Genomic DNA, 22116 nt, shown 5'->3' on the forward strand with positions numbered 1-22116 from the left:
GGAATGTGAGGGGCTTATGAACACTGGTTTTCAGCCCCTCCTCCACACCAGCAAGAAAAGCAGCAAGGGAGGATGGGGGACGACGTTCCACCACAGACAAGACAATGCAAAGCTCCGGCACCGCAGGCAATGCAAGGCGTTTATGAGCACTGGTTATGGCCCTTACTCCACACCTGAGAGGGCAGCAGCAAGGGAGGCTGGGGGATGAAGTTCCACCCCAGCCAAGTCCATTCAAAACCCTTGCGTCACCTCTACTGCGTGGTCAGAACAGGCGTAACGCTCCACAACCAGTTTTTAAGGTACTTTTGTTTAGCGGGACTAACTGGGTCCCTGTAGTGGGCCCGCACTCCAATGACCCAAAACTTCTGACTGTGTCCCGTGCAGCATGACCAGATATCACTGATTGGTGCTAATTGCTGCTAAAGGCTATTTTACAGTTTATTCTTTGAAAATTCATAAATCAAGTTCTACTTATTGGATTTTTGGCGTTTTTTACTTGTTCTATTTATTAAATTCAGAACTATTATACTAACCTTATGTGGAATCTTTTTGTATGGTGGTTTGACTGTTTTAATGTTTTACATGTTGCACAAATACTTTACATATTGCCTCTAAACTAAGCCTGACTGCTCTGTGCCAAGCTACCAGAGTGACCACAGGTTAATTAAGGTTTTGCCTCACAGGAGCCCTGACTAGGAGTGTGGTTACTGCTTAACTAAAGTTTACACCCCAGTCAATCAACAACAAAATTTCTAACAATGGTGGTCAGCCATGAGGATAGGGCTTGTATTTGTACAGTGCCATACATTAACTTGGTGTATACTAACATTCCACATCCAACACCAATTCAAATTCTAAATTCTCCGATTGGCATTTTTGATTCTTTCTTAAATCAAGTCTCTGTCTAGATCTAAATATGCACCTTCAAAAATGGAATTTGAGCTTGCCAACCTGGAGGTTTACAGTGTGGACCAGCTCAAAGATTTCTGCAAACAATGTATACTTCCTGTCAAGAGCACCACCAAGAAGGTGGAGTTGCAAAAGGAGGAGCTAAGGGATTAAGTAGAAGCTCACTTTGCACTGGGTGTGACCACAGAGGATGAGATGGAAGAGCCTGAGCATGGCCCTTTAGAGGAACCACCTGCAGCAGAGGAGAAAGAAATTCCCACTGAACTGGAGCTACCTACCAGGGAAGGGAGCAGTCTCTCTTCCTGTTGCCTCTCCCTAGGGAAACTGGGGGGAGGAGAGGAAATTCAAGTTGCAGATGGTAAAATTAAAAATGGAGGAGGAAGAGAAGGAAAGAGCTTTTTGAGGAAAGGAACATCTTATTGGCGTATGTACTCAACCTAAAGAAGCTGAAAATCAAACCCGGGCAGGCAGATTCCAGCAGTGATCGTGGCAGCATACCTGCATTAACTGAAGAAGAGAAAAGGTTTTTGCATACCCAAGGATTTGGTGTCCAGTTATGTGGTGGGAGACGACAGGCAAATGGTTTTCTGCTTATGAGGTTGCACTGAAGGTCCACGGGGTTCCTGAGGAGCAGTGGAGGGTAGTGGTCTGTGGAAATGTGTGGGGAGGGACACACTTCTAACACTAGCGTTTGGGGGCTCAAACCAAGTACACTCCTGCTTGCTTGCAAAACTGCGACTGGCCCCTGAAAAGTATCACCAACGGTTTAGGGACAGTCAGAAACTCCTCAACCAGTCATGGGTAGATTTTGTGCATTACTCTAGTAAGGCAGTGAATGGTTAGATGCAGGACAGAAAACTAAATGATTATTCTGAGTTGCACAATTTAATCATGAGAGAGCACATGCTCAGTATCTGTTTTACAGAGCTACCCCAGCATCTAGTTTACAGCAGGGCTCGAAGAATCTACTCAACCACTCACTATGGCAAGTAATATTTGAACAGGATGAGATATTTTTAGGACCTACTCGCCCCTTCTGGTGAGTTGACAAAGAACATGTGTTCTATTCAGTCAGAAAGTGGAGGGGCAATAAAAGTTGTCTTTAAATCTTGTTCTTGTAAGTCACATTTGCTCTGTGTTCACTGAAAGAGGTCAATTAATTTTCCTTCTGACCGCAAAGTTCCAGGATTTTGTAAGATGAACTGTCTGACCTGCTGTTTAGAGTGTGAAATAAAAGGCTACAGGGATTCAGTTTTTTTTTAACACACAACATTTAAATAATTAAGTTAACTGTACAAACATTTCAAATTATATATCAGTAGTTGTGAAAGGCCATTTCTTTTAGCTGTGTGATGAAAAACAATATGTTAATAGGAAGAAAACAAATCAGAATACTTTACGTGTTGATGTGCAAGGGATATGTTTTCTGAAACCCAATTTTCACAGATTGTTGATACACTAGTTTTATCAGTAAAGCTGCAAGTTAGTAGAATGGTTTTAGGGCATCTCTTGGAAATGTACTGTGTGTAGATGACAATAAGTGAGTGTTTAAACAACATGAGAAACACTCCTGCCCGGATGGCAGTGCTATTAGTAAACTAAAAGCAAGTCATGGGTAATGGGTCCCCTGTATGTGGTCTAGATCCTTGTGATACATGCAGCAAACCTTAGTCTACTTAATCAAAGGTTTTTTGTACTGCAGAAATTATGAGCTCACATATTTGAAGGTGCAATCATATGTGAGAAAGAAGAAAAAGGCCACTCTATTAACTATCTGCATAGGATCATACAATCTGAGAACTGTTTACGGGTCAAGTACATTACAGTTAGGTCGAGTAGTTTATTCAAGTTACTCGACCTGCAGGTCTAGTGACATTTTTTATGATTTTTCGAGGCCTATGACAGTAGGCTGAATGACCCCAGGAAGTTTGGTACTGGCCCGAGGTCTGCCTCTTCAGCAGGGTGCCCAAGGAGGTATCTGAGGAGACTCCCACAAAGGTGGTCAGGGTTCCAACCAGAAGAAAGAGGGAGAAAAACTTAAAAGTAAGGAGATCTCTAAAGACCTCCCAAATAATTCCTAAGGGAGTATTGGTTACTGGTCCCAGTCTGATCATAAGAGGAAAGGGTTCTATGATCACAAGACAGGGAGGTTTGTACCCCAATTCACTGAGTGGTACAGGTATGGGCACTTCAAAGGCGAATGTCTCAAGAGGCCACAGCCTCCCACCTGTGGGCAGACACTTGGGTTGGTGAGTGTAGCGCTCGAGGAGGAGGTAGCCCCAGTTAGCTTTGGGGAACAGAGAGGACCCTAGTTTCCTGGGGTATGAGGAGATGGTGCCTAAAGCCCATATGCCTGCAAATACTTCAAAGTATGGGCAGTGAGTCACCACCAATGGACAATGGGTGGAGACTCTGTGAGACACAGGAGTCAGCATGACTACTGTGAAGTGTAAGCTGGTGTCTGCAGAGCAGGTCCTGCCGAATACATTCCACCAAGTCACAGTCACTGACAACTGAGAGAGTCATCTACCAGTGGCTCTGGTTCCCTTTGGGTGGGGGGTGGGGGTCCAGGCTCTCTGAAAGTAGCTATGAGCCCTGCAATGCCTGTAGATTGTTTGCTAGGCAACAACCTGGAGCACACTGCCTGGAGGGAGGTAGAGCTCAGGTCTCACTTGGAAATGTTGGGATTGCCTGAGTGGGCCTGTATGACTACATTGTCAACGGCTTCCCGAGAAGGGAGTCAAGGGTGTCTAAAGACAGGAACAAAGGCTCAGACAACTGCCAAGGAGAGGGGCAAAAGGCATGGAAACAACCCCTGAAGTTCCCACGGTGGAGATTAGCGGGGTCCCTGAGGAGGAGGCCCCCGATGTAACAGGGTAGGACACTGCCACTATAGATGACCTGAGCTTGCTGGCTGGCAAGTTGAGAGTGGGCCCAACAGGGAGGAATTCTGCAAAGTGCAGAAAGAGTGTCCCACTCTTGAGGGTTTGAGGCACCAAGCCTCAGACAAGGCAGCAGGTGAAGCCTCTGGGGATCACCTAATCTATAGAGAGAAAGATCTCCTATACAGCAAGCCTAGGGCTCCTGGTACTGCGCAGCACTTGTGCTCCCCAGTGTTATAGGGCCTTCCTGCTGGGCATGACTTAGCTCACGACATATCCCTGGCAGGACATTTGGGGCAAGACAAAACCTTCATCAGGCTTGCCTCTCTCTTCTATTGGCCCCTAATGAAGACAGCCTCAGATGCATTATGCAAGTCCTGTCCCACCTGCCAAGCCAGTGGGACGTCATGGGAAAAACAAAAAGCTCCTCTGCTCCCATTACCAGTTGTTGGTACCCCCTTTGAAAGGGTGACCATCAACATCATTGGATCCTTGGACATAAAGACAGCCTTAGGAAACAGGTTTGCTTTGGTCTTGGTGGATCATGCTACCCGCTACCCAGATGCCATCCCTCTCAGGTCTGTAACTGCATCTGTGGTGGTTGGAGCGCTTAATGACATCTTTACCAGTGTTGGGTTCCACAAGGAGGCAGTGTCTGACAGAGGCTCTAGCTTCATGTCTGCATACATGAAGTCCATCTGGGATAAGTGTGGTGTAAGTTACAAGTTCACAACATCCTATGCTGCTAAACCACTGGTCTGGTGGAGAGGCTTAACAAGACTTTGAAGGGCATGATTATGGGCTGCCTGAGCCCATGAGCTGTAAGTGGGGCGTCCCCTTGTCATGCCTTGTCTTTGCCTACAAGAAGATGTCACAGAAAGGAGGACGGTTCAGCCCCTTCAAACTACTCTGTGACCACATTGTTAGGGGACCTCTGAGGCTTGTCTAGGAGGAGTTGGAGCAAGCTCCTAGGAAACACCCCAGAATGTGGTAGCTACATGTTGGTCCTGGAAGAAGGCATAAAGTAACCTTGAAGCAAGCCAAGAAATCATGATACTCTGGTCTGACCAGAAGGTGACTCTGGTAGAGTTTCAGCCTGGCCAGAAGGTATGGGTTAGGGAGCCAGTAGAGCCCATAGCCCTCCAGGCCCATATGAAGTAATGGGGCGAGCGGAAGAGGGAGTACATCTACTTGGTAGATCTCCAGATTCCTAGGAAACCCCTAAGGGTGCTCTATTTTAATAGATGGAAGCCTCCCTTTTAGAGATCTGAAGTAAGCATGCTCCACATGACAGATGAAGGAGTGGAAAAGGAGAGTGAACCTCTTCCTGACCTCCTCCCTGCACGGAAACATGATGGGTCAGTTATAGGTGTCAACCTCTCTTCTTCCCTGATCCCAAAGCAGGAGAGTGACAGCTATCACTTACTGGGACAGTTTGCTTCTCTGTTCTCTCATCCCTGGACTCACACACCTGTGCATCCATGTCTTTGACATTGGAGACAGTCCCCTGCAAAGAACAAAATGTACAGGTTGTCAGATGAGATGAGCGCCAGTATCGAGTAGAAGGTCTCCTAGATGCTGACATTAGGGGTGATTGAGCCCGCCAGTAGCCCTGTGGTGCTGGCAGCAAAGGTTTCCCCACCGGGCACCACATCAGAACTCCAGTTCTGTGTGAACTAACTGGGACTCAATTCCATCACCAAGACGGATGCACACCCCATCCCCGAGCTGATGAGCTCATCGATGGGCTATGGCGCTGCCAGATTCCTCAGTACCTTTAATTTGACATCATGGTACTGGTAGATTGCTCTGACTGAGGGGGCTAAAGAGAGGTCAGCATTTTCAACCTCAAAGAGCCACTGCCAATTTCAGGTGATGCCCTCTGGATTAAAAAATGCTCCTACCAACTTCCAGAGGTTGGTGAATTGGGTCCTGGCTGGGAATGGGGCCTTTTTTGCTGCCTACTTAGACAACATCTCCTGTAACAACAGCTCTACAGTTCCAGCTGGGAGCAACACCTGCAACAATTCTGTGAGGTACTTCAGGTTCTGCAACAGACAAGCCTGACCATCAAGGCAGTAAGTGCCAGACTGGGGAGGGGTCTGTGGTGTACTTTGGTCACCTGGTGGGTGGGGACAAAGTGCAGCCACTCCAGGCCAAGATTAAGACTGTCAAGGTCTTGAAATCCCGTAACATTTGGACAGAGGTGAGGGCCTTCCTGGGCCTCACATGGTATTATAGGAAATTTGTTAAGGAATAAGGCACCATCGCTGCCCCCTTAACAGAGCTGACTTCTTAAAAGCAGCCTACAGGTGATCTGGACAGAGGCATGCCAGCAAGCCTTTGTTACTCTCAAGGAGGTCATGTGTACAGCACCCACACTCAAAGTTTCATTATGCAGACGGACGCTTCAGACCATGACATAGGGGCGGTCTTAGCACAGTTGAATGAAGAGGGCCTAGACCAACCAGTAGCCTTCATTAGCAGGAGGCTACTTCCACAAGAGCAAAGGTAGAGTGCGACTGAAAGAGAAGCTTTTGCTGTTGTCTGAGCAATGAAGAAGCTGAGATCCTATCTGTTTGGGACTCACTTCAGGGTTCAGATAGACCACAGGCCCCTCAGATGAGGGATGAAAAATCCCACACTTCCAACTTCCTATAGGGAATGGCCTTTAAGGTGGAGTACTGTCCAGGGTCAGACCATGCCAATGCTGATGGTCTTTCCAGGTATTCCTACTTAGTGAACAAAACTCCAACTGGGTTGGGAAGCTATCCCCACTTTCTGCTGGGTAGGGGGTGGGGTTGGGGAAACACCTGTCCCCATACACAGGGCCACGTAACCCCCTGTAGTGAGTCTGGAGCCAGGGAGGGACCTTTGTGCACTTCAAAGGGCTGTCTTTAAAGCTTCCCACACTTCAAAAGCCCAACTGTGTTAAGTACTGGTCCTCCGACACCACTAACTAAGTATGCTTCTGGACCTGTGGAGACTCTGCCAGGGAAGAGGACTGCTGTGTTGCTAGAGGACTGCCACTCTGCTGGACTGCTGCTTTGCTGGACTCCTGCCTTGATTGCTGCCCTTCTGTTTGCTGCTCTTTCTTGCCTGGGTGATAAGGACTAGACTTGCATCACTTGAACCCAGAGTGACTCCAGAGGCTAGCTGGCTGGCCTTCTGATTTATAGTCTCAGTGACATGAAAGACTTCCAACCACCCTGCTGCTGCACCTGGACTCTGCCATCTGGGAGTCTGCCCTGCCAAGTTGAGCCACCTCAATCCAGGACCCTTGGTAGTCGGTCTGTGGTTTTTGCTCCAGTGGAACTGATCCATCTGTTGCGAGGAACAGAACTGTTGCGTCACCTCTACTGCGTGTGTCAAAAACAACACAAGCAGACTCGCGTCACTGCTGTACCTTGCCTCTGGGAACCCGTGAATCGCCTTTGGAACTGACACTGCTGCTCTTTTCTCACCGCAACGTCCACACTACCCCGTCAACAGCAAAACTCTGCATCACAGTCCCTGCGCTCATCGGTACATCACCTCAACTGCACAAGCACCCTCGCCGTCGACACAGTAAGAACTCCCACCTCAGCCTTGCAGCATCTCAGAACCTATGCATTCCCACTGCTGCATGGAAGAGAATAGACATCACCTTTACTGTGTGGTTTGGAGCTGACGCAACGCTCTGCAACCAGGATTTAAGGTACTTTTTTTCAGCGGACCTAACTGGGCCTCTGTAGCCGGTCTACGCTCCATCGCGGTTGGCCTGAACTTTTGACGCACCAAGATATGCCCGATTGGTGCTTATTGCTTCCAAGTGCTATTTTATAGTTTATTCTTTGAAAACACATAACTCAGGTTCTACTTACTGGAGTTTTGCTGTTTTGGTCTCGTTTAAATGCAGATCTATTTTTCTAACCCAGTGTGGAATCTTTGTGTGTGGTGCTTTCACTGTTTTATTGTTTGCAGTGTTGCACAAATTCTTCATATATTGCCTCTAAGTTAAGCCTGACTGCTCTGTGCCAATCTCCCAGAGGGTTAGCACAGGTTAATGTAGGGTTTGCCAGACGCTTGCTCTGACTAGGATTGTGGTTGCTGCTTGACTAAGGTTTACACCCCACTCAATCAACATCCCAATTTCTAACATAAAAGGACAGAGAGGAATACTTTATTCCAATATTCGATTATCCACCCTCGTTCCCTAAAGGACTAAAGAGTGTGGCACTAGTAGGCTAGAAGGCAAAATGCTTTCAAGGACCTCAATGCTTAACTGCAAGAAAAAAAACATTTCTTGCTCATGAGATCAATCCACTCCATCTCCCTGTCCAGTTGAGTATAAGGGAAGAATTAAGATTGCAAGTAGATGTATGCACAGGGTTATCAGGTGTGATGCTATGCCATAAATGTTGGGTTCCCTTGTGCTAAGTCTGTGGCACATAGCAATGGAAAGGCTAGCAGCTGGAGCTGAAAACAGCTTAGACTAAGATGCCAAGATTGGATCCACTAGTGCCTCAGTGAAAGACAAAAAAATAAATTCCCCAACACTTCCACAGCTCTACAAATGACTGTGAATGAAGCAAAATGCTCAAAAAGGCCAAATGGAGAACCAAAAGCTGACTCAGGAGAGTTGTCAAGACCAATGGCGTACAGATGCTGGGCCTCTCTGGAAGAGGAGCTCCTGTTTTGGACGCCTCGAGCGGGAGCTCCTATTCCAGTAAGGCCCAGCATCATTAATCCGGCCTGCTTCCAATAGTTGCTGCCCTCCCGAATGATCCTGTGCTACCCAGTGCAGTGAGGATTCCTTCCTGGGTGCCCTAACAGAGCAGAGAAGCAGATTACTGGACCCTGGAGCGAGGGAAGTCCACCCTGGCGCCGGCCCTGACACCCTCTGGTGATCACGCGCTGACCTTCCCTTATGGCTACTGGGACCAGATGGCCGGGGGGCCACGGTGGCACTCACCCAAAGGCCTGTCACTCCCGACGGGGAACAGAAAGGCACACTGCGGCGACACGTGATGGATTGGAAGTCCAGGTGTGGACTTGAGGAGGAGACGCTTACTGTAGCGCTCACGGGCCCCTCTATCACCTGTGTCCCGTTGAACAGAAGAAAGAAGTGTGCTGGTTCCCCTCTCCTCCCAGGATGGATTCCTTGGCTCAGGACGTGGAGGCTGACAGGCGGTGGTGGTCCGAGTGGTGGTGGGCCGCTGTCCCTGTGTGTCAAGCATCAGAAATGCCACGTGATGACAGTCGGGAAGCGGGTGATCTGGTTGGTGCACCTCGACCCTGATAGAACCCTTGGATGTACTGAGGCCTGTACTGAGACTGAGGGGAGCGTCCACGGAGGTACTCGGGTGCTTTGAAGGGCCCCCTCACACCCTCCTCCTTTCCCTCCCATCTTTGCAAACGTTCTAGGCTGGCCATTGAGGGTAACCCCCGAGGACAGGGAGACTAGTATGGGCCCAGGTAGAAGTGTCCAATAAACTGGAAGTCATTGCAGTATCTGGGAATTATGTCTGGCCCCACAAGAGGCATACTGCACACCTGATGCAAACCCCCTGATGAGCAGATTCCCTTCTAAGACCTGGAGATTACACTTCACAAGATGGTGAATGTTGAGACAAACACATGGGGAGTCTACTGTTGGATTAACAGGTTTCATTGGGCCATGGCCTGGGCGGGCGGCGGCCAGCACATCCCATCCCCCCGCTTCGAGCATGTGGGGGTGCCCCAGGAATTGCACCCTAGCTGCTACTCGTCTGAAGGAACTCCTGAGATTGTCGAAGCTTATGCCAAGTGTTCCCACATCTGCCCTCGCCCTGAGATACTAGGCAACAAACTCTGTTATTTTTGGTGAACTGGGCACGGTTCGCCCTAAGACATCCAAACCTCCACACCCAAAAGTCTATCATGGCCATGTTGGATGCTGCGCCGCTGCAAGTAGACCCAATCAAACAGTTGGAGAGCACACTGGAGAAACATACCAACATGTTTGACAAGGTCCTACAAGCAATACAAGACTCCAAGATGGCAATGGAGGCCCAGCTAGGAACCATACAAGTGGAAACTGGCCTGCTACGGGCGAATCATGCAAAGCTGGTGGAGCAGGTTGATGGCACAGAGTCCTCGCTGGCCTCCCTCACACCCTCGACGAAGAACATACAAGACCAACTGAAAGCTCTCCAGACTGAGGTGAGGACACTACAGGTGAGGGCTGGGGACACGGAGGGATGCTCTCACTGCAATGATGTACATTTTGTTGGCTTACCGAAGAAGGCTGAGGGGCCAAATGCCGAGCTCTTCCTTTAAGACTTGTCGATGAAAACTGTCCTAATAAACAAGGTTCCGTAATTATTTTCTGTCGAAAGAGCGCACAGGGTGCAGAGCCATCACCCCAGTGCCAGTTATTTAGATCTAAAGGCCTCTGGTCTTTTAATGGGACCAATAACATCTTGGCATACCCGGATTATACAGCAGAGGTTCAGAAACAACGTAATACCTTTGTGGCGATGAAAGCTCAGCTACGAATCTCTCCTACACCTTATGGTTATCGGCCCGCCTGCAAGTGGTGGATGCTGGCACCACATACTTCTTCACGTCTCCAGAAGAGGCCTGGCAATGGCAAAGCACTAAGGGGATTACGGAGACCTTGGAAGTCCATGGTGATCATCAACATGGATGAGTTGAGAACAAGTCTAATTATTGTCAGGCAAAGGCTTCCAAACATGGTGCCACCCGGTGCCAAACACTTGCACCGGACACGGATCTGGACTTGGAGCCTGAATCCTGAACGGGATTGCTGCAGACGCCAGTGGATTCTCCTCAGAAGAGACTTCTGGATTCCTGAGAGGCCATGGGAGGCGAGTTGTTGATCTTGTTGAATATTGGAGGGCCCCTGGTAAGCGGACGTATGGATCTCTGAAACTACATGAGAGACATTAACTATGGACAGGTGACAATGTACTAGTGAGTTACATAACTGGGCCTGTAACAGGAAACTAAAATAGCTGCTGCCACACAGACGATGTTGCTTGCCTTCTTCCCCCAGTAGAGTTCACCGCATGGACTTGTTACATATTTTACACCTGTTGTGTTGTTTGAGGTTTTTTGGCATGAGGTCTTAAGCTTTCAGGCTTGGGATAGGGGAGTTCTTCATCATAATTGTTTTACAATTTTCTATTGTTTGGCTGGTGTGATGGGTGGGGGGGGGGGGGAACAAGTGGGAAATGTTGACTGCTCTGAAGGTTTTAACATGTATGATCTGCACATATGCGATCGTTTATAGTGCCTTGATGTGGAATATCCATGGCATAGCGACCCATATGCTTATCGACAACGCAGGCATGTTCAGTTTACCAGTCTTCAGGAGAAACATTTACCCACTGGAGAGGTAGACAAAGTCAGCAAACGCTGGAGTTGTCAAGTATATGGTACCGGATACCCTGAGGTACCGTTCGTTAAACATAGGCTCCTGGCTGATAGGGATAGCCGCTATGTGATTCTAGAGGGAGCCCTAGATGGGCGCCCTTTATTTGTATTATGAATCTACGCACCGAACACCACAAAGGGCAAATATCTGGATTCTATCTCTCCGACTCTACTGCTGGACCCTCAGGCACCGGGGTGGTGACCTTAACTGCGTACACAATACAGACTTGGATCGCTACGTCCCCCTGCTCCCAGGCACTCACGGCATAGAGGCCACAAAACACTTCCCACAATGCTCACAGTCCCTTAATGTACATGATGTCTGACATTTGGGACATCCCAGGGAATTGGAGTTCTCTTATTATGCACTGGGACATCAGGTCCATACCAGACTAGACTATGTATTTTGCAATACAGACTGCTGGCTCATTATGCGCAGTTCTGAATATCTGGGTCGGCCTTTGTCTTACCACAACCCCCTGCAAATCAAGTTCCAGTGAGGGGGGGAAGAGAGCTGCTATCCCAGTTGGCAACTCCGTACAAAGGTGCTGCAGCATGCAATACACAGGGACACTATTGCTACACACCTCTCTTAATATTTTGCTGACAACACAGGATCTGTGGGCTCCAGATGGCTTGATTGGCACGCCCTTAAGGTCGTCATGAGGGGTCACTGTATCAGTACAACACATACCGTGCTAGATACAGAAACACTTCTACACATGGTTGAAATGGAGGCAGTGAAGACATCTACTGCCCGCCCCTAACTCTTAGCCCTCTGTCGCAAATACCAGGAAGAGATTGGACAACTGTGTGCTTTAGAGTATAAGTCCTCCTTGGCCCGAAAGCATGGCCATGGGGACAAGCCGGGTCGTACACTGGCATGGTATATGCAACTGGTGATCCCCAGGAACCTGATTGAAGCTATAAGGGATTACACGGGTCAGGTGTTGAATACAGAAATGGACATCAATGAACCCTTCACACAATATTCCAAAAGGTTTGAATCCCTCCTTCTCCGCACCCCCCCAGAACCGTTCCAGATGCAGCTATGGGACTATCTTAAGGTGCTAGTGTTTCTCCGCCTGTCCCTGCTGCAACTGATAGATCTAGAACACCCCTTACAAACAGAGGAAATCCATCAAGCTATTGCTCAGATGGCCCATGGCAAAACTCCTGGTACCGATGGGTTCGCTGTGGAGTACTATGAGGCTTATAGGGAAACCCTGGCACTCTAACTGCTGGTAGTTCATCGCAAGGCACATACCCGGGGCATTCTCCCGGATTCACTCTGTGAGGGTCTTATTGTTGTGCTGCCAAAACCAGGCAGGGATCCACTCAAGGTAAGTTCTTATCACCCGCTGTAAATGTTAAATATTGACTATAAAATATTAAGCAAGATTCTTGCCAACAGACCGATTCCGATCCTTAGCACTTTGGTCCATTCAGAATAATGTGCGTTTTTGCTTCTACATCTTCCAATAACAGACGTCTCTGCCATATTTTAGATGCCACCTCCACGGGGACGGTTCTTCTGGTGGCAAGCTCCCTGGATTTCGAAAAAGCGTTCGACACACTAAGCTGGTCCTACTTACTGGAAGTCTCTGGCATGGGTCCTGAATTCCTTTGATGAGTAAAGATAATATATACTGCCCCACAAGCAAGGGTCCATACTGGTATACCGATCTTGTGCTACTTCGCCATCAGACATCCAACCAGACAGGGGTGTTCCCTATCCCCGGTGCTTTTTGCATTAGCTATGGAGCGCCTAGGTGCACAGCTGCGCACCAAGGGTCCGACTTGGGTATTAAGGTTGGAATAGACTGGCACACAGTGTCTTTGTATGCGGATGATGTCTTGATATATGTAAGGGATTATGGGCCTGATTATAACTTTGGAGGAGGTGTTAATCCGTCCCAAATGTGACGGATATACCACCAGCAGTATTACGAGTTCCATAGGATATAATGGACTCGTAATACGGCTGGTGGTAAATCCGTCACTTTACCGTCACTTTTGGGATGGATTAACACCTTCTCCAAAGTTGTAATCAGGCCCTATATGCTTACCCTCCCGGCCTTTTATGACCTACTCAACCTCTTTGGCGGTATGGCAAGTTTCAGGGTTAACTGGGATGAGTCCTGCATTTTCCCACTGTGTCGAATTGACCCTGAACATCAAGTGACACCGGTTGGAGAATGACTCCCTTGGAGCTTCGAAACCTTTCGTTATCTGGGGGTGAATGTATATCACTCAGACAAAGACCTGCTTGATGGCAATTACGGCAAAACAATGAATTTGCTCCATCATAGCTTGCTTTTGGATGCGGCTGCCCCTTTCACCAATCGGCAGAGCATCAATAACGAAAATGCTCATTCTTTCGAGACTTTTATATCATTTTGCTACCCTACCAATGATCCCACCATGTTCCTTATTTGATGCTCAATGCAGTTTGGAGACTGATCTTATTTGGGGGTCTGGCCGGAAGCGGGTTTCGCTCCCTCTAATCCAATGTCCCATGCTTGAGGGTGGGGCTTGAGGTCCTGGACCTGGATTTATTCTTTGCAGCAGCTCAATTACAGTGGCATATGCACTGGCTAGCAAAATGAATGGGTAAGGTCAATATGTTTTGGCAGATGTTAAGATTATGAATGTATGAGATTGGTTGCTTTCACGAGGAGGCCCCGTTAAGGGAATAAGCAGCCTAGCGCAGGTGGCCAAACTTGTTCAAGTCCGCTACATGCAGCCTCGCCGCGCACAGACATCATATGCACCGCAGTTACCCCTCTGGGGCATAACTGCTCTCAAAGTATTATTTATGGCTCATGACCCTTTCTCATGGCAAGACGCAGGGACTACCCAACTTGGGGATTTGTATACTGAAGGTGTTCCACTCTCCTTTCAGGGCCTCAGGGAACTACTCAGATTGGCTCCAGGCACCTTTCTGACTTACAATGCCATCAAGGCTGTGATTGGGGTCCTGAGACAGGCTAAACCACCTTAATACTCAGGATTACAATGCTTTCTAACACACGGACTAGGTTGCCAGGCCGTGTCAGCATTAGTAGCTGGATTACAAGCTGGCAATACTACTCTCCTGATGCGGGATAAACCCAAATGGGATACTTGATTAGGTGCAGACTTAACACCCAAACAATGGACCATGGCCCTGGGGCAGGTGAAATTAGTTTCCAGCCACGCCTGACTGCAATTCACACAATCCAATTACCACCATCAAACCTACGTCACACCCCACCGATTCCACCGACTCTGGGTTGTCCTCAATCTGCCCATGCTGTGGAAATGCAGATGCTACATTTCTGCATATGGTGTGGCACAGTGTCCCCGTTGCAGTGTGTCTGGGCACAGGTGTTGGAACAGCTATCGATGTAATTGATGTACAGTTGCCAGTAGGCCCTCTCCTCTGTCTTCTGGGGGCAAGAAACGCATCAAGCGCAATAAACACTATCTCAAACTAGCAGACCTAGCACTAATCATTTTAAAAAACTTAATTGCTATGGCTTGGAAGGCCCCACACCCACCCACGTTTACCTGTTGGCTCCAGATGACTCACAAATGGGCTCTGGCCGAGGCAGATGCCATGGTATCCGAACACCGATTGCAGGAGGGTGGTGGTGCAGCAACGCTTCAGGACACTTATGTCCTTAAATATTTTGACACGCTACAGAAGTCCCCTACTTAGACAATGGCTTCGATGGTGTTACTTTTGAGGCTCCGGATAAGGCCTGAGGATCAAACTTAAGCACATAAACATACATACTGAGTTGAGATGAAACACATGCTGTTATTTGGAGGGGCCAACCTGGGAATAGGTTTCCCGTCCTTCAGTGCACTGGGCTGGCTCTGATACACAACTCTGCGTCGTAATATCTGTGGCAGGATGAAGCTACGATGAAGTCTGTTAGTGCCACCTACTGGCATGCCCGAACTATGGCAAATCTATCACTGATCTGGTGTCTAGGCAGATTCAAATGTGAGGAATCTTCAGCTAGGACAGTCAGGCATGTAATGGCCTGTATACATTTGCTTTTGATTACTTGCAATTAATGCTAACTATTTTCACCACTGCTACACTGTATCGAATAACGGGTGGAATACAGACTGTGGCTTAACAAACTGCATCTAAAACAAAATAATCTATGTACACATTTTGTGTGTTTCACGTATACATAACCTAACAAAGTCGAATGTATTCAATCCAAAATAGGTTTTAAAACAGGATAACAATCACACTCCTTTATACAAGAACACAGAACACTCTTTGCCACTTACCTGGAGTAAGAGAACATGCTTGAAGCTGCCTGATAACATGACTAAGTTCCCCTTGGAGATTGGCTCCACTGGAGTTCTTGAGTGCCTCCAGCATACTCTCCACATCAACAATTCCATCTCCCTCTGCATCAAACTGTGCAAATGCCTGCAACAGAGGTAAGAAGGCAAAATGTGAGGCAACGTGCTATCACATGAATAACTAGTATGACCATAATGCAGTAGGCATGATCACTGGGTTAGCAAGCCAATGACATTTAATTATGATATGGCAAATTAAGTACAAATCACATACCTGCGTGGTCCACAACGCAAAGGACTACAAATCAACATCATTGAAAACTGCACATTTCCAGAAGGACTTAATGAATAGTAGGAATCAGGTTCTAGTTGAACAGCTGGTACAAGTGAGGACAGGTTGGGAGGAGAAACATTGTATGGATGGATGAAGGATAGACCTAGCTGGCAAGATAGATACAAAGGCCACACACCTAAGGATGATTAATCTAGGACTGTGTCAAATAGAGGGGAAATAGTGGAGTAGGTCAATGGATACTTTCAGGCTTGTCTGAAATGGTACTTCACCTGCATGTTGGAGAACAGTGAAAATGGGGAGTTAAAAGAAATGTGTTCATACCGTTTTTGAGCTGCCCTTTTCTTCCCCAACAACTTACTCCAAGACAAACATAAGTAAAGGAGGGGTACTGAAATAATGGTCTGGGAAAATGAGCAATTATGGTTTAAAAATAATTGGGTGAGCCCTAGTTCAGATTAAAAAAGCAAGAACTTTAGAACAAGAAGACTCCTCACATGGTTCACTGCACAGAGATGTGTACCTTTGTCATAACGTTTCATATATTTTAGTACATTTTGAATTCTGAAAAAAAAGACATTTTTGAGTTAATGATACCTTTCCTCCTCACAAGTCAAATTCTAAAACTCTGACCTGTGAGGTACTTAAGGCTCCGTCTCAAATTATACAAAATAACTGCTTTGCAAAATGTATTTATTCCTTTGGTGTCACCTTTTTATTTGCAAACACCACAATACTTTATTATCAAGTTTAATGAGGACATCATACTTCACAGAATTTCAAGAAACAACTACCTGTGATTGCTAATTAGATGAAAGATAATACTTTACAATTAAATCCAGGCAAATTAGAAGTGATTGCTTCTCGTAACTCCTAGCACCCTACTTAGTTTGGCTACATTTTCAGCAACCCTGAAATATTTTTCAATGTTGATCTTTTTTCATTCAATGGCTCACTGTCATAAACTTGCTTCTATTTGTTAACAATGCCATACAAAATTCTTCTTGAGCTTCCTGTCCCCATCGCAAGACTGTGGCTCATGCATTGTACTAGCTATGCAAGGTACACCGGTCAGTTAAGTATGGTTAAGTTAGAGAAGAAAGAGAACAAAGATAAACAGCCCTATTCAAGGATTACACATTTTACAGAGCATAACCTAAAACACGAGACAACCAGAGAGAAATTTTGCGAAGACTATCCAAAGAGCAAAATAGGCTTTACAATCCTCATGTAAAAATTCACCCCAAACCTCCTGACCTACTGCATCACAAGTTCTGCAACAACACTACATGAATACTACACAACTGGTCTTTAAAAACGAATAGCCCCATCAATTACCAAGATGGAATTCGAAGATAAGGAAGAATACGAAGAAAGGACAGCCAGAATTCTAGTTAATAGGATCAGAGCACTCATCAAAGATTTCAAATAACAGCAGTACTGGAGCTGTGTTTCTTCAGACACTACCAAACTCTGTGCTACTAAGCCATATAGTGGATATTTATGAGGAACTTAATGGCACGAGATCCTAGAAGTAGATTTATTTCCCCTCCCCATAAGCATGCATCTTACAGACAGGTTGTGCCTCCGAGTTTGGAGTGCAACCATGCATACAACAAACAAATCTATAGTCACTCCCTTCCAAATCTTCTCCTTAAAAACAGACATTTCAAGAATGCAATGGGGAACGTCTGCTGAGATGTCAGTAGTGTCCTCTGTCCCACTTGAACTGTACGGGCTTTAGAAGCACATGCAAGCTTTCAAATGGCATTGACCTAGTGAAATACACACAGTATTTCAAGCAGCACTAAAGAGGCCAGCTACTTCCTGCTGAAGAAGGGCAATCACCCACAAACACATGTATTGAATGTAAAGAGAGACCAGTACTTGCTGCACCAACTGATGATGAACACTTTCTTACTTATGGGTCACTGAAATTATCATGGACTGCACTTATCAGAATGCAATGATGAACTTTTCCTGAGATGAGCCGTGGTAAATCGACCATTCAATTACATAAGGGTGTTATAAAATCATACCGCTGCAACTAAGTGTAAATCTTCTCTATTTGAGCTGCTGAAAGCAGAGATTTAGGCACCAATGTACGTGTAAATTTGAGTGTGGAAAACTCCCCTGTAGATTTATGTTTGTGAATTGGGCCTACTGCCTTCAGTAGGAAAATCTCATAGTTTCCTTTCACATGTAGTTGTCATACCTGGTACAGCTGCAGTAAGAAATCACCAAAGACGACTAATAAGTGGGAATAAAAAGCATGCTTTAGCAATGCCACTTTGCATTTCTTATTTGAAGTCAACATAATTATAATGTCCAAAGCTCACACACCATTGTTTTTTTGTTTTAAGTCAACATAATTATAATGGTCACAACTTGATTTGAGAAGCCTTGGCAAATTCAAATAGGTTTGTCTTTATTGCGCTAACACATTCAAACTAGTTGAATGCTATGTTATGTTATCAGGAATTTATAGAGCTCACATTCACCATAAGGTCTCCTGGCACTGAGGTAGAGAAAGCAACGACAGCAGCAACATTAGCCATAAATTTGTCTGAGTAGCTAAGTTTTTAAGAGTTTCCTAAAACCCACGTAATTAGCGGATGATATAATGTCAGGTGGAAGGGAATTAGCAGGGAGCCATTCCAAAAAGAGTAGCCCTTCCAAACTTCTTCCTTTTACTTTTTGGGACAGTTAGTACTTTCAGATGAGCTCATCTGAGATGGCGGGTAAGGATATAACGCTGAATTCTCAAGGACACAAAAGCTGACCATTTGCTGTGAAGGGCGTTGAAGCCATTACAGGCTGTTTTAAAAAAGGTCCTATGGGTTACAGAGAGCCAGTGTAGCGTTTTCATCAGAGGCTTAGTATGCCAGTGTCTTTGTTGGCAAAAGACCAACTGGGCGGCATGATTTTGAGCCAATTGAAGGCTGTGGCTTAAGCCAATAGGGCATCACAGATAAAGGGCATTAAACGTAGTCCATCTGACACATCACTAAGGCAATAATGATTTCAATGACAGCAACTACTGTGAAGTATCTCCGGATTTTCCTCATTCTCCGGAGTTGGAGAAAAAAAAGGAAGAGGCATCCCTTATCTGCTGTTTCACAGATAGATCCTCATTCATGAGAATCCCAAGACTTTTCACTACTTACTTGGGTGTCGGGAGGGATCCCAGCCTAGGAGGCCAAAAGTAAGGATTCAATTGAAGCAGTTTGCTCTTCATTACCAGAATTTCAGTGTTGCCAGAGCTTAGCTTCAACTGGTGGCTATTCATCCAGTCCTGAAAATATGACATAGGGGTTCATTACAACCCTGGAGATCCAAGACTGCCAGGGCTGTTCTGACGGAAGCACCGCCAACAGGCTGGCGGTGCTTCCCATGGTATCACGAGCGCGGCAGAAGCGCTGCGGTCGCACCGCCGGGACCGGCGGTTTACCGCCACGTTGGTCCCGGCGGATTACGAGTCCCCCTACCGCCAGCCTTTTCCTGGCGGTTTGAACCGCCAGGAAAAGGCTGGCGGTACGGGGAGTCGCGGGGCCCCTGCACTGCCCATGCCAATGGCATGGGCCCCCTGACAGGGCCCGTGCAGCATTTCACTGTCTGCTATGCAGACAGTGAAAAGCGCAACAGATCCAACTGCACCCGTTGCACGGCCGCAACACCACCGGCTCCATTTGGAGACGGCTCCTGTGTTGCGGCCAAGATCCCCGCTGGGCCGGCGGGCGGAAACTAGGTTTCCACCCGCCGGCCCAGCGGGGATCTCCTAATGGCCGCGGCGGGAGTGCGGCCGCCCAGCGGTCCGATCTTGGCGGGCGGCTTCAGCCGCCTGCCAAGGTCGTAATGAGGGCCTTAGTGTTTTGGAAAAAAGCCTAAGATTCAGTAGTGTTGTCAATTGTGAAAATCAGCTGCATAGCATTAGCAAAGTTGTATATTTTCCCCTTTTGCTTCTGTAGGGAATGTATCAGCGGGCCAATGTAGAGACTAAACAAATGTGGGGAGAGGGAGGATTCCTGAGGGACTCCACAATTTAGTTGCACCTTAGATAAATGAAAAGGGGAGGAGGTGGGCCGACTGAACCCAATCTCTGACAAAGGAAGCCAATCACTCACGGGAAGTGCCCTGCAGGGCTGCAGTGATGACACATTCGATCACAATAGCATGGTTTACCATGTCAAAGGCTGCTGAGCGATCTAAAAGGACCAATGCCTGTGTGGTGCCATTATCTGCTTCTTTCCTCATGTCATACATTAGAGAGACTGAATGTCTCAATTGAATGGGCGGGGCGAAAACCAACCTGATGGGTGTCAAGAAAACCAGATTCCTCTAAGAAGGAGCATAAATGTTGAAAAACATGGGTCTCTAGAGGTTTTGCAACATTAGGAAGCTGTGAGATCGGTCTGTAGTTTTTCAGTAAGGCCAGGTCCTCCCCAGGTTTTTTCAAAAGAGGGAGCACAACAGCCTACTTAAAATGTTGAGGGACCTCGCCCGATTAAGGGATAGGTTGAGAAAGGAGGTAGCTATCTCAGGAAATTGGGAGAAAATGTTTTTAGAACAGATATCATTCAGAGAGCCTGATTTAGCTATGTCCATCAGCTCGGTAAGACGCTCTTTACTAATAGCCGGAAAGACAGGAAGTGCCAAGGGGTTTCTATCTTCTGAAGAAGGGACAAACGTACATGAGCCGGGTGGGATACTGTCTTTTATTATTTTTAATTTTGTCAATGAAATATTAGCACAAATCGTTGCTTTTGAACACACATACAGAGTTCATTTGTTAACACTATAACCATTGGCTTTGTCAATGTCTGTTAAAACTAAGCAGAAGTATAAAGGTCAATGTTAATTACACGTTTAAAAGTAAGCACTATGCTTAGTCCATCCTGAGATCTCTTTTATATTTTTACCAAAAAGTCTCATTATGAAAGGTGGCAACCAGGTCAATTCACTAGGTTTCTCAAAGATGTGCAGTTTGCTAAAAACAGAGTGACTCAGTAGCACAGACCAAAAGGCACAACCACTGTGATAACTGTCAAGTAATTTTGAATGGCCACAACATTTTCCAAGCTCTGTATAATGCAATTTCTCAAATGTCCACAGTTTAAATTTCCCAAACTGAAAGCAGCAAGTGATTTTAAAATCCTGAGTCCAAACTTCCATTGGTCTAATATAAGATCGAAAGGGAGAGAAATATACCAAGACAAAGAGAGTGAGAGGTGGAGAGGAAAAGGGTGGTAAAATGAAAGCCATAATAATAACAGACCAGCAGAGAGAGACAGACAGGATAGCCACAAAAAGATAGACAGACATAAATATGTTGAGGAAAACAGCAAGAAAGTGAGAGAAATGTATGCTACCACATTAGAAACTGACTGTCTGTTCTTTTTATCTCCATGCGGTCACAGTTGTTACTGTGTATAAGACTACATGGATTTGAGCTAGCTCACAAGAAACAGTTTGTCAAGTGACACTGAGTAATGATGGTGTGTGGGCATCAGTGAATGCAAAAGTGTAGCCCTAGGCCAAAACAGAGAGCATAGTCACAAAACTGTAGCTGTGCTTGGAAGACTTACCTCTTCCCCAGACATTGTAGTTGTCTACAGCATCCCTTATGAGAAGCAGAGGGTCACCCTCAACTTTCACAATCAGCAATAAATACTCAGAAGCTGAAGAAATGTACATTTTTAGGAAAGTGGTGATAAAGCCTCAGATACACGGGTAATGCTGTTAAACCAGATCTAAAAATAATCCTGAATTTGTTGTTAAACAATAGAAAAACAGAGTCCCACAAAGCTCTGGGGAGCTGCAGGCCAGCTGAGGACGGAGATCAATGCAAGTCAGGTGGCCCTGCCACCACCGGAACATCAGAAGGGGGAAGATACGCCTGGAAAAGGTAGTGGACCTGGAGGCGCAGCTTGACGGCTGAGCGGCTGGAGTGGGTCTCGTTGCCTGGCTACGAGGGTGCACACAAGATTCATCACAGGGAAGACCTCGAGGGAGGACTAAAGGACCGAGGTCCGCTGCCCTGTCTGGCTCTGGCCAAGAAGGAGGAGGCCTCCTCAGGACAGAGGGGCCTAGTGCTGAAGCATAGAGGCAGCGGCGGCCGCCTGGACGCTCCAGCTCATGGGTACTCACCAACATTTTACCGGGGGCCAACATTTTTGGGCTATGATTGTGACGAGGGCCGCACTGATGCCAGCAAAGTGGCACTCGGAAGGAGAAAGTTCCAGGGAATGGTGCCAGTAAAGTGGGTGTACTGGAAGCGAAACACATAACAGCTGCAACCTAGAA

The 22116-nt window shown here is 46.7% G+C and overlaps 1 protein-coding gene across 2 annotated transcripts in view; it reads right to left on the reverse strand.

The window, feature by feature from the left end:
- ZZEF1 (zinc finger ZZ-type and EF-hand domain containing 1) overlaps positions 1–22116 on the reverse strand; it is a 1404152-nt gene that overhangs the window by 1328669 nt on the left and 53367 nt on the right. For both annotated transcript variants that reach the window (XM_069226690.1, XM_069226689.1), the window contains exon 2: positions 15504–15648. In XM_069226690.1, the coding sequence (XP_069082791.1) occupies positions 15504–15648 (145 nt within the window). The remainder of the gene's footprint in view (positions 1–15503; positions 15649–22116) is intronic.

Source organism: Pleurodeles waltl, chromosome 3_2, assembly GCF_031143425.1.
Source record: "Pleurodeles waltl isolate 20211129_DDA chromosome 3_2, aPleWal1.hap1.20221129, whole genome shotgun sequence".
Classification (NCBI taxonomy): Eukaryota; Metazoa; Chordata; class Amphibia; order Caudata; family Salamandridae; genus Pleurodeles; species Pleurodeles waltl.